We start from the raw sequence: 13718 nt of genomic DNA on the forward strand, positions 1-13718 counted from the left end.
TAAGAGTCTACATTTACATTCAGACCATTTTTAATTAGTGGCTCTATATCTTGAATAAAGTTTATATGGCATAATTGCAACTGTTCGTTCAGAATAAAACCATCTTTCAGGGATAGGTGTTTAAAAATCTCTAGATCTTCTAAGATGTTAAGCCTAAAGTCTTTTTTCTGCGAGTACAATATCTGGACGTCTTTTACATCTTTAGGATTATGCCCTGTGGTTAACAAATGGTCAACGAAAGTTGAGTTGTGAACACTGGTGCCTTTTTTGATGAGAAGGTGTTCCTTGAGTATTGTCGTAAGAGCTCAGCCTGTTTGGCCTATGTAATAGGCAGGACAACTGCCACAAATAATTTTATAAACACCAAAATTATGCAGAGGGGAAAGCATAGGTTTCAAGTTATGTATGGTATTACTCTTTAAAGAATTATTAGCGGAGTTGTATTTATTTTGAAGTAAACACTGTATTCTGTAAGAAATTGGACCTAGAAATGGTATGGAGAAAATTTTTTTCTTTTCATTAGGTTTATTATTAGGAAGGCCTAGGGTAGTGACACACTTATTGGTTTTCGTACTAAAAATACTATCTACTATAGAAGGATCATAGCCAGTATAGCTAGCTACAGATTTATTAAAAACAAAGATTCCAAGACTTACCAAGCGGGAAAGCGCAGGCAGACAGGCACATGAACAAAACACACAAACACACACACAGAATTACGAGCTTTCGCAACTGGCAGTTGCTTCGTCAGGAAAGAGGGAAGGAGAGGGAAAAATGAAAGGATGTGGGTTTTAAGGGAGAGGGTAAGGAGTCATTCCAATAACGGGAGCGGAAAGACTTCCCTTAGGGGAAAAAAAGGACAGGTGTACACTTGCACACACACACACACACACACACACACACACACACACACACACACACACACACACGTATCCATCCGCACATACACAGACACTTGTGTCTGTGTATGTGCGGATGGATATGTGTGTGTGTGTGTGTGTGTGTGTGTGTGTGTGTGTGTGTGTGTGTGTGTGCAAGTGTACACCTGTCCTTTTTTTCCCCTAAGGGAAGTCTTTCCGCTCCCGGGATTGGAATGACTCCTTACCCTCTCCCTTAAAACCCACATCCTTTCATTCTTCCCTCTCCTTCCCTCTTTCCTGACGAAGCAACTGCCAGTTGCGAAAGCTCGTAATTCTGTGTGTGTGTTTGTGTGTTTTGTTCATGTGCCTGTCTGCCGGCGCTTTCCCGCTTGGTAAGTCTTGGAATCTTTGTTTTTAATATATTTTTCCCATGTGGAAGTTTCTTTCTATTTTAGCTACAGATTTAATGTGATTGATTTCAGAACTGAGATTTTCAGAAGAAAGGGGTGTGGAGGTGACTTATGAATAGCTGAATGGAAAAAGGTCATCTTATGAGAATGCAGGTGTACTGATGTGAATGGAATAATTTGATCATAACTGGTTTCTTTGTGGAAGATATTGAAGCTAACTTTGTCATCTACTATCGTAAGAGTGAGATCTAGGAAATTCAATTGCCGGAACTCATTTTCGTGCTCACAGGTTAAAGAAATATTTTCATCAAACTCATTGAACATAAAAGTTTATCTACACTGTCATTAGGCCCTTTGTATTTTATAGATCTCACTCTTACGATAGTAGATGACAAAGTTAGCTTCAAATCTTCCACAAAGAAACCAGTTCTGATCAAATTACTCCATTCATGTCAGTACACCAGTATTCTCATAAGATGGCCTTTTTTCATACAGCTATTTATAGAGCCACCTCCACACCCCTTTCTTCCGAAAATCTCAATTCTGAAATCAATCTCATTAAAACTGTGGCTAGCTATACTGGCTATGATCTTTCAACAGTAGGTAGTAGGAAAACCAATAAGTGTGTCACTACCCTAGGCCTTTCTAATAATGAACCTAATGAAAAGAAAAAAAAAATTCTGGATCCAATTTCTTACAGAATACAGTGTTTACTTCAAAATAAATACAACTCCACTAATAATTCTTTATAAAGTAATATCTTACATAACTTGAAACCTATGCTTTCCCCTCTGCATAATTCTGGTGCCTATAAAATTATTTGTGGTAATTGTCCTGCCTATTACATAGGCCAAACAGGCTGAGCTATTACGACAATATTCTAGGAACACCTTCTCATCAAAAAAGGCACCAATGTTCACAACTCAACTTTCGTTGACCATTTGTTAACCACAGGGCATAATCCTAAAGATGTAAAAGACGCCCAGATCTTGTACACTCAGAAAAAAGGCTTTAGGCTTAACATCTTAGAAGATCTAGAGATTTTTAAACACCTATCCCTGAAAGATGGTTTCATTCTGAATGAACAGTTGCAATTATGAAATATAAACTTTATTCAAGATATAGAGCCACTAATTAAAAATGGTCTGAATGTAAATGTAGACTCTTAAACATCGTTTTCCTTTCCAGTTTCAAATCTTTTATGTACATTTAAACTATATTTCATTTATAAAATAAGACCATTACGGTATGTTGTAATTTTCATGCACTGATTCCTGTTCTTGCCTTTAATGTTGTTAAATTGTCTATACAGTGCCTCAGTTACTGTTGTCAGTAATTTGATCACTTCTTACTAGATGGCGCGAATCTGTTTTCAAGTCCAACTCGTGGCTGCCTCTTTTTTTGCTCAGATGTCCTTCACCTATGGTGTGGTTACATGTAAGAAAACTGCCTGTACAGTATACGGAAGTAATTCTCTTAATTGTATTGTATTATTGAGCCATGTCATTATATTTTATAGGTAATCCTACGTAATTTTTATTATGATAAAGACCGTCTTAGAGCTGTCGCAACCATGGTCAATTTGACAACAATTTTATGCAGCCGAGGTGGCTATACATACATTGTGTAATTAAGTCAATGCAAGGTTGCTGGACTTCAGCCTATAACAATGTTTAAAATTTCTTTTCCATCCATCAAAAGCATCAGTTGCTGACAAGCAGCGGTTGAGTGAGGTAGTGTGCAGTGCTTGTGTAATTTTTTATAGCAAGGGAAATGACAGAACAAATGGAGCAGCACTACTCCACAAAATTTTTCCAGAAACTGGATGACAGCCAGGTGGAAATGGCTTTCAGTGATGACGCTATGGGCATCACACATAGTAAGAAGAGATATGACCGGTTTAAAGACAGTTACACACCAGTGGAGAGCAAGCCACGCACTGGTTGGCCATCAACATGCCGAAATGACTAGGTCATTGCCAAATTGAACGCTGTGGTGATGTGGGATCGTCATGCGATTATCAGAGAAAATCGACAGAGTTGGGCATCAGCACTTTTTCCGCACATTCTACTGTGACCAAAGATTTGACCATGGAGAGAGTGTGAGCTGCTGAAGCCTCACAGGACACAAACAATGCTCCTGCACATTCCTTGCACTGATTCAGATTTTTTTTCTTATTGGAAAACCAAATTCCTGCACTTCAACAGGCACTTTACTCTCCTGGCATGGTCCCCTGCAACATCTGGCTGCTCCCTAAACTCAAGAGGCCACTGAAAGAAATGACCCCATTCTAAAAGAGGCTTTTGTGGCCTGCTACCAACAATGGTGGCACTGCAGGGAGAAGTGTACGGAGCCCCAAGGGAAATACTTTGAGAGTGATTAGGTGTCCAACTCTCCAGGTAAGCCAGTTTTTTTTCCTGGCCGAAGGTCAGTTACTTTTATAACATACCTCATGTAGATGGTTTCTCGTTTAATATTTATAATATTTCTTTTGTCAATGGCCTGGGGTATTCATTCAGTTATAGATGACCGCCTTACCTGTAACTATGGTGACACCACTGTCATTTTCACTTCATCTCATTTTTTCTTAAATCATCTATATTCCACTTTCCTGTACTTTCCATCTTCTTTTATTCTTCTCAATTTTAGCCTAGTGTCCATCATTAATATAATATGAGTCTATTTCTAGATCTGTGTATGCTCTGACAACCAACATTTGCTTCAAAAATCTTTGTCTACCCACAAAATGGTCCAGTTTACACTTAACCAGATTTCTCTGTTTCCCCACAAGTTTAAACCTGAATTGTGGACAAGCGATGATGTATCCAAGCCTATGTAAAAAATTACATCATATGGGCTTCAATCATATTAACATTGTGTTTCTTGTTTCATTTTCCCCCTTCACAAAGTGAGAATGATTCTTTAAATGCAAAAACACTTTCTACCCTAGACCCTTGACTATGAAGAGAAATTTAAAATTCAGCACTCCTGTTAGCAATAACTTTCAATACAAATATTAAAGATTCAGCGTCAACTGAATTAATTATGTTCAAATGTCTACTGTGTGCAACGAAGCATTACTATTAAAAGAAAGACCTCAAATGATCTATAACATACAGGATAACCTGGAAGTGTGATGTCCAAAGTAATACTAACTTCATATTTCTGAACATGTTCAACTACTCTGGCCTGTGTCCAAGCACCATGAAATCCATACTTCATGACAAACACAATCTCGCCTGGGGCAGGTCGTGGTTTATGCACCATCCCCACTGGCGGTAATGGTTTGTGGTCCACCCTTACTTCATCCAAGGCAACAACTTCCTGTGACTGAGTAGAAAAGATATTTGATTAAGTATATACTCAGAATAAAAGTTAAATTAAAAAAAAGGTCACAATTATGTCAAATTCACATAATGCTTTTACAAAGGGACATGTGGAAATTTCATTAACACACAAAAAAGGACTTACTGGAATCATTCTGAATGGGTGGGAGGGAGGGAGGGGAGGGGGAGGGGGGGAGGAAGGGAGAGAGAGAGAGAGAGAGAGAGAGAGAGAGAGAGAGAGAGAGAGAGAGAGAGAGAGAGAGCTAACAGTAACAGAAGGATACTGCAAAATTCATCAATATAAACCACCTCACCTTACACAATGCTAACAGGCAGAATCATGGAGGAAGAGTAGCACCTGCCACATAAGGAGTCCAGGCTACAATTACCTCTTACATCATCCACCCAGCAGTGTTTCCAATGTACATTAAAAAGGCTTCTACTTAACAACTCCTGCTATACCACAGAGAAATTCTTGAATAGAAATAACTAGTTTTATACTCTCTCTCTCTCTCTCTCTCTCTCTCTCTCTCTCTCTCTCTCTCTCTCTCTCTCTACATTTGTACCACTGACATGTTCCACATTATGTTAGTCAAGAATAGGTCATATGAAAATTAACTAACATCTAGGGAAAACCTTCCTAGCCTTCCATAACTCCCAAATCCTGGTCTGGTTCTGTTTCATTGACAAAATCTTCATGATATGGACTCAGAGCCACCCCACCCTATCCATATTTCTTCACAACTCTACACTTTTTCTCCCATACACTTCAACTGGTCCTCTTCTGCTCAATGTGATACCTTCCTGGATGTTGGCCTTCACCTCTCTAATGGCTCCATCCACATCTCTGTCCATATTAAACATACTAACCACCAACAGTACTTGCATTTCAACAGCTGCTGTTCCTTCCACACCAGAAACTCCCTCCCATACAGCCTAGCCACCTGTGGACAACAAATATGTAGAGATGAGAACTCCATCGCCCGGTACATTGAAGGCCTCTCAAAAGCCGTCAGAGACAGCCAATACCCCCAAACACAGGCAACAAACAGATTTCCCATGTCGTATCCCTACACACCTACAACAGGATACTTGGCGTATCCCCACACACCTACAACAGGATATTTGGCTGTTTTCTGGAAACCATCTATAAATGATTAATTATGTCATTTTCTGCCCCTACCATGCTTTTCCCCCCTCTTGAATTTCAGTATTCTTTTATAAAAATGGAAATGAAATTGAAATAATTTTAACACCCATTACAACACTCCATTCAAGTAGTGTGATGTCTGTGACGTCACTGGCTAGTTAGCTGCTCCTACTGTCATAATGCTAATTCACAGTGATGTCTTGTTTTTGAATTAACGTTTGGGGAAAAGGGTTAGAAATGGTGCATAGCACCATACTGTACAAATACATCTAAAAAATCTTCAAAGTTGTTTTTAGGTGTTTCAGAGAATGAGAAGATGCATAAAATGTGGTTGCACTGTACCAGAAAAATTGCCACCACGCTTATGCACTCTTTCACTAACTTTATTAAAAATTTCCTGCACTGTGCAGTTAACACTAACTTATCTCCAAGATGTGCTCTCCCACTGTTACAATGAAGGATAGTCTCATTCAATGAAATTAAACTCATAGTGAAAATTGTTTTTTTTTACCTTATGACACCACAATTATTTGGTAGCTCAGTTGTTAGAGCGGTAAACCATCGAATTTTAAAGACGATGTCCATATAGATTGCTTGTTTGAATCTAATCTGAAAGAACATTTTAACTTATTTGTAAAAAGGCTCGACAGTCCTCTCATATGAAAACCTAATCACAATTACAAAACTTCGCTACACCGATCAGAAACAGAATATTATTGTGTTTTCCTCGCTGTTTACCTGCACTTAGATTTGCAATTGCTGTTCACATGCATCATGTTCAAAAAGAGATTTTCTAGTTAATGTGACCACACACCTTTTACTTTATTGGAAACAATATTTCTATCTTCGTACTGTCTCGCTAGGATCTTTACAATAACTTTATCAGTTCCATCATCTTACATGAAGATGAAGTAAGTCTGCTTCAGACATTAAAGGTAATTTACACTCACAAACATCAGAGCCCTTACGTTTGGTCACCTGCACCTCGCAGTCCTACACCTCGTTGTACTGAGGATGTATGGTGATATCTTCACTACAAGCAATGCTTTCCACAAAAGTGAACTGTTTTCTCATAAAGTAATTGCATTTATCCTCTGTTCTCTGTTTCTCAGACTAAGACTAACATGAAGCTACACATAATACATCACACAGTCAAAATAACTGCTACAATCAGTTCTTGCTACTGCTATTTTTGTATTGCGTGTAAAACTTTTAAAAATATATGACCTCCCACTTACACTGCAGTCGAACATGCTACACATTGTTACACAGAGCACCTGGTGCATGCAGTATATCATCTGAGTACCTCGTACATAGGAAATCAACATTAAATTTTGACAACAATAATTTTGTTGTGCTTTGGGTCATAGCTCATGACTGATAGTCAACTATCTAGTTATAATATACGAATCCATTTGCAAAAGTTCTATAATTCCTTAGTTTTTAGGCAGTTTAATGATGTGGCAGGGAATAGGTAAAAGAATGTCTGTCATTGCACATATCGCCACTCTAAATGGGTGGAGTATAAACATACCAATTTTTGCAAGGTTTTTACTATCAGCATTCAAAAAATTGCTTTCTATTGTTACTTAGAAGTTATAACTGCATCTTCCATCACTAAACAGCTAAACGGCTTGCAGTAAAAGTATGTATCTCCGGAAATAACTGTGGAATAAACACGAAACTTTGCACATAACAACTTAACAATAAAAGGTCTTATAATACAAAATTTCATTCGCCTACCACTGTCCAATAGGCAAAGATTTTCTAAAAATGCTAGTTGCGGCCCACATAGCAGATGATCTTAGCAATTACATTTCTGACGCAGACCAATTCAACTGACCCTGCACAATGCAGTACTCCCCCCCCTCCCCTTTTCCACTGCTGACAAGCCGAAGTTCTCTACAAAGATGTGAATGCTGCCAAAAGAAACTCTTAAACTGCGACATCTTCAAAATGAGTGAATAAAGTATGAAATCAGATAATGTTTAATAAATAGTGATAACTCATAAGAAAGTTAAATGCTATATTAGTTGGTGGTACTTACAGTTTCATATTTGGAACTTTTTATTGGCATCCTGTGTAGTGGTGTAACTTTCTTAGTTGCAACACCCACTGGAACAGAAATAAGCATGACGTATGTTACCAAAAATTCCATTTTACACTATAATATTAGTTCATAAACTCATCATTATGTTATAAAGTACTTTATAAATACATGAATAAAATTCAAATGTACATTCTTCTTTATGAGCTGATGTGGCAATTCCCAAATGAATGAATAAAGTACATTAAACAACAACATCATGAGAAAGCATTCACTTGAAAGTAAAATGACAGCTTATGCTATTTCTGCTCACAAATTGCGAAGCACCTACATACGTCTACTGTTATATATGTTATATATATATATGTTACATACTTCAGAGCTATTTCATCTCCCCAAAAGGTCTCAGGTCCAAATTTCGACAATTTGCCTATTAACAGAGGTACTTTGAAATATCAAAAGCTTACTGCAGTGCGGCCATAAATATTTTATTTTTCTATTGTTCTCACTCTTCAAGAAAAGTGAGCATTTTGTAATTCATATAAAATTACTAACCAAGTCATTTTTGCTCACACATAGTTCCTGAGAATATTTGTTTTCCTTTTAATGGGGTCACAACTTTAAGTAGGCATTCAAAATAGTTATCTAACTTCACACGCAAAAATTTTGTGAAGACAGACTGCCTGCAGTGTTTTTTCAATTTGCCCGACTACTCAGAGGTTCTGTTTCTTCTCTGCTTACTGCACTGTATGTATTTATTTTATCCCGCCAATGCAAAACTCAAACAGACACTGCCACATCATAATGTACACCAACATCATTGAAATGAAATGTGCGTATTACATGGTTTTGTTGGTCAGGAGATACCATCAGGGGTTGTTCAGCCACCTGAAGCAAATCTTTATTTGAGACCACTTTGCCAACTTGCGCATTGATGATGATGATGAGATGATGATGATAATTCTGGAACACCTCAACTGCATAAAATTATATGAAGATGCAGTTTTTCTGCTTCCAACCTTTCCTTTATGAGATGGACATTATTTAATGTTTTACGACTGTATTACACTTAACATTATTCTGAGACCAAGGCTATTACCCGTTGAATTACTCCTGTTTGCACCATACTTAAAATATAGTAAGATTTGTGAACAATGTAGCAGCAATGATACATACAACAGAGATTAACTTTATACCACAAATTAAGCACAACCCAAATGATCAGGGTTGTAGCACTGAGAATGTTCTCTGCCTCTGAGAATACAAAACAGTATCAGGGCCCAACAAACTGCAGTCAGATCCTTTAAGCACCATGCAACAGAATCAAAGAGGAAGTGGATATGTTCCTGTGAAACTCATGTCCATGTAGCTTGAATACAAGTCCACAAACGATAAATAGTGGTTGCCAGAGGACCACAATGAACAACGTACCAATCAACTCACTAACCTAAAAAACGAAAACCCCGAGTAACAAACAACGGCAACAAGCAAAATACCAGGTAAAAATTCAATATGGAAAAATACTAATGATTTGAAGCTCCTGTACACAAACTGTCACAGTGCAATAGTGGAAAATAATGCTTGTAACGGCCAGAAGTGTGTTAATAATTCAAAAACAGTTCCAAGTGAAAATACTGATCAAAAGTACGTAAACCATTCAAATATTTTCCCTGTTTCTCAAGAACAGCTTACCAAAGTGAGTAAAAAAGTAACCTTCTCTCAACAAAATTCATCAAACAAAACCGGTCTCATATGCACAAATAGGTTCAGTGTTTTATCAGAAGACACAGCAACTTCGTAAACATTGAACAGGAACATTACATCCAACAGGAAAATCAAATTAAAATGGGAAACAGTAAAATCAAAATCACCGGCAATCATAGGCAGCAGGCAAAGAATAGCAATATGCGTTTTCTATCAGACAATCACGGGAGAAAGCTAGCTACTGTTTTACAGGATGTGAATACAGATTTGTGTGCAACTGGCATCGTGAAACACGGCACGACGACCAGAAATGCTATCGAAGGTGTCTCAGAATACGGGAATATACTGAAGAACAGTGACATCATTGTTTGTGCGATGGGTGCCAACGACGTAACTCATAATGAAGCCGGAAAGTGCATAACAAGTTTGAGAGATTTTTTAAAAGTAAATATGATGGGAAACACTGTTGTTGTGATGATGTATAATGCGTGTGTGAATAAAGAAATCCGCAAAACCAACACTAGAATAAAACAATTATGCTCTACTTCGCAAAATGCAATGTAGTAGATATTAACAGACTGGTGAAAATTCTGCACACTGTACACTGTGAGCATCTGAATTACCAGGGTAAAAAATTTCTGTAATGAGATAAGCAAAATTACAAATGAAATTCAAGAACGCAGTTTATGGACCTCTCTCTTTTTTTTTTTTTTTTTTTTTTTTTTTTTTTTTTTTTTTTTTTTTTTTTTTTTTTTTTTTGGCAATACAATGTTACAGGGGAAGGAAGGGTAGAAACAGCGTTAAGGGAAAACTGCAGCAAAGTAATTAATTCAGATAACTGTGTTGGTTTAGATCAATCGGTGAAAATAAATGAACATGCAAGACCTTGTGACATCAAAATACCTTTCTGTGCACATAAGAATGTTCTCCTTCTACATATAAATGTACAATCACTTCGTGGTAAAATCAATGAACTGCAGTACTGGCTTGATAAAATTGTATCAATGAACACTGGATGAAAGAGTCTGAAATACACTTCAGGGATATTTGCTAGTTACTAGCTACTGCAGAAGAAGCATTTCACATGGTGGAGTCTCAATCTATGTCAAAAGCAAATTAGATTTAGGTTATTCAGTAGTAGACCTTAGAAAAATGTGCCTTGAAGACGTATTTGAAGTAGCCGGTATAGTAACACACACACACACACACACACACACACACACACACACACACACACACACACACACAAAATTGTAACTGTGTCAGTGTATCGAACTCCAAGATCTGATGAAATAATATTTATAGAAAAAATTAACACACTAATTTTGCAGTTGTCCAAATATAAACAACATAAAATTATAATTGTAGTTGATATTAACATAGATATAATGCCAAAGAAGAAAAATATCTATATGGATAACTCTTTGAAGGTCACTGAACTATTATTGTTTTAATGAAAAGCCCACCAGACAGAATGCATGTCTTGATAACATAATTAGTAATGTATATAAAGATACTCTTGAATGTGACGTAATAGAATTAGGAATATCAGACCATGCAGGACTATGGCTTCGAATAGAAAATTCAAAACTCAACACTAAAGAAAGACAAGTGACATATAGACTTTTAGGAGAATCCAATGTAAACAACATGATTAATGAGTTACAGCAAATTGAGTGGTCTCATAAAATTAATAATAATAAGGCAACTGATAAATGCTTTACTATTTTCCTCACAGAAATTAAGCACATTGTACAAAAGACGTGCCCCACTGTAACCAAAAGACAATATCCTAATAATACACATAAGCAATGTCCTACTTACAAGTGGTACACTCCAAAACTTAAAGTTTGGATACTACTTCTAATTCTGAAGGATAAGTCTAATAAAAGTGATCAAGACAAGGCAAATTACATAAATATGAGAAAACTTTACAAATCAGAAATAAAAGGGGCTAAGTTCAATGCAAATGATGAATACATTTTGAATTCCAAAAATAAATGTAAAGCAGTCTGGAATGTCATAAAACAGGAAATTAACAACATAAATAAAGAAAACAACATCCCTATATACTGTGATACACTCAAAGATTATTTTGTAAATAGTGCCACTACCACTCCACTCAATAATTCTATCATAGATGCAGAAGCACTACTCATCCAAATAAAACCGATTAGTTGAGAAATTTACTTGGACCTATATCATCCTAAATGACATTTGCAAATCGATAAACAAACTAAGCAATTCCAAAACAGAAGACTATTATGGACTCAGTGGTTTCATCATAAAGCGTATAGCAAAGGAAATCAAAATGCCACTTCTCTCACTGTCAAACAGAGTACTAGATGAAGGAATTTTCCCAGAATGTCTTAAGCCCACAGTTACACTATCTATGTATAAAAAAGGTGATAAAAGCCTCCCAAACAACTACAGACCAATATCAACAGTACCAATCATATCCAAAATAATAGAAAATTCCATGCATATGCAGCTATACAGTTATTTTGAAAGCAACAAACGATTAAATGAACAGCAATTCGAATTCAGGTCTCACCTATCAACTGTAAATAAAATTGAAGCTTTGGTAAACGATGCATATGAAAAGAGGCTGCATATATCTGGAACACTTATTGATTTAAGCAAAGCATTTGATTCAGTCTCTCATGACATAATCATTAAAAGTTAAAATACTATGGCACTGTACCACTCACCTTATTCAAATCTTACTTAAGCAATAGGTTACAGCTTGTATATGCAAATAAACAGAGATCAGCAATACTCCCTATAAAAAGAGGAATACCCCAAGGCTCGGTTCTTGGTCCTTTCCTGTTCATTGTCTATATTAACGATTTCTCGAATTATATAGCGTGTAAGAATATACTGTACATTGGTGATATAACACTAGTAACCTCACAGGTGACAATTTACAAATTGTGCTGGATAACTATAGAGAAATGATGCAAATGACTTGTCACTGGTGTCAGGCCAATCAACTGTGCATAAACAATACAAAAACAGAAGAAATAATTTTTTATCTAAAAGCTACAAAAAGTAAAAATAAAGCAGTGAAACTACTTGGGTTGCACATAGACCAAAAACTCTCCTGGGAAGAACACACCAATCACCTGTGCAGCAAACTAGCCCGTGTACTTTTTTTACTGTACAAACTGAGAAACAGTGAGAGATAAGATAAGATACTTTATTGTCACGTAACATGTTTTAATACAATCATTCGATTGAGAACATTGGTGACTCGTCAGTCTTTAACCTAAGTTGTTACAGTATTTTATATACTACAGGAAATAAGTAATACATACACTGCTTATTATAATAAAAATACAACATTATATTTTAAATCTTTTCATAACTCATCGAATCATTACCATAGCCTTCACACACCTACATGAAGTATGGATATACTGAACGGAATACAAACCACCATTCAAACTATAATTCTATATATAAACATGAATATACAGTGAATGTGTATACTTTGTATCTATATGGCTTCGAAAGTATACCATTTGTACTTGTATCCTTACTCCCTCTTCCTATTTATAAGTTCTTCTAGACTATAACATTTGCTTTTTAGGTATGTTCCAATGGTCTCCAATGTGGATTCCCAAAAATACTGACCTTATCTTATTTCTGATCTTCAGAGCCATGGAATATGGAGTATTTTCATATACTGTGAGTCGGTGGCACAGTAGCATGTATTTCAATTTATGTCCAGTTTCATAGGCAAGTAAGAATGTATTTCCTTCAAACAGATGCGAGTGTTTCTGTTGAAAGAGAAGTATCTCATATATGAAGATGGAAGGGATTGTCACGAAGTCCAGGCTTTCAAATAGTGGTTTGCATGAATGTCTACTATTGGTTCCTGTCATTGCTCTGATTATTTTTTTCTGTAGTTTGAAGATTCGAATGAGGTTTGTCTTTTCAGCACCCCAAAAAATTAAATACGCGTGGTATACAGTTTTCTTCACCGTTAAATACGTTACTTTGTGTACTGCTCTCATTGCATAAACTAAACTATTTAACCTCTTCAGTAAACTGTCCACATGGTCGGTCCACTGCAAATTTTTATTTAAAGTTATCCAAAGAAATTTTACAGAATCAACTGTGGTCAGTTCTTTACCTGGATACTCTATTTGTGATATACATTCAACAGCTTGTTTGGTCTTGAAGTGTATTATTTGGGTTTTTTCAAGATTTAATTTC

At 36.4% G+C, this 13718-nt stretch overlaps 1 protein-coding gene across 3 annotated transcripts in view; it reads right to left on the reverse strand.

Annotated features, from left to right (window-relative positions):
- Positions 1–13718, reverse strand: part of LOC126284590 (histone-lysine N-methyltransferase SETDB1-like) — a 318415-nt gene that overhangs the window by 142254 nt on the left and 162443 nt on the right. For all 3 annotated transcript variants that reach the window (XM_049983633.1, XM_049983631.1, XM_049983632.1), the window contains 2 exons: positions 7794–7861; positions 4427–4600 (listed from right to left, as the gene is read on the reverse strand). In XM_049983633.1, the coding sequence (XP_049839590.1) occupies positions 4427–4600; positions 7794–7861 (242 nt within the window). The remainder of the gene's footprint in view (positions 1–4426; positions 4601–7793; positions 7862–13718) is intronic.

The sequence above is a fragment of the Schistocerca gregaria genome, chromosome 8 (genome assembly GCF_023897955.1).
Source record: "Schistocerca gregaria isolate iqSchGreg1 chromosome 8, iqSchGreg1.2, whole genome shotgun sequence".
In the NCBI taxonomy this organism is placed as follows: Eukaryota; Metazoa; Arthropoda; class Insecta; order Orthoptera; family Acrididae; genus Schistocerca; species Schistocerca gregaria.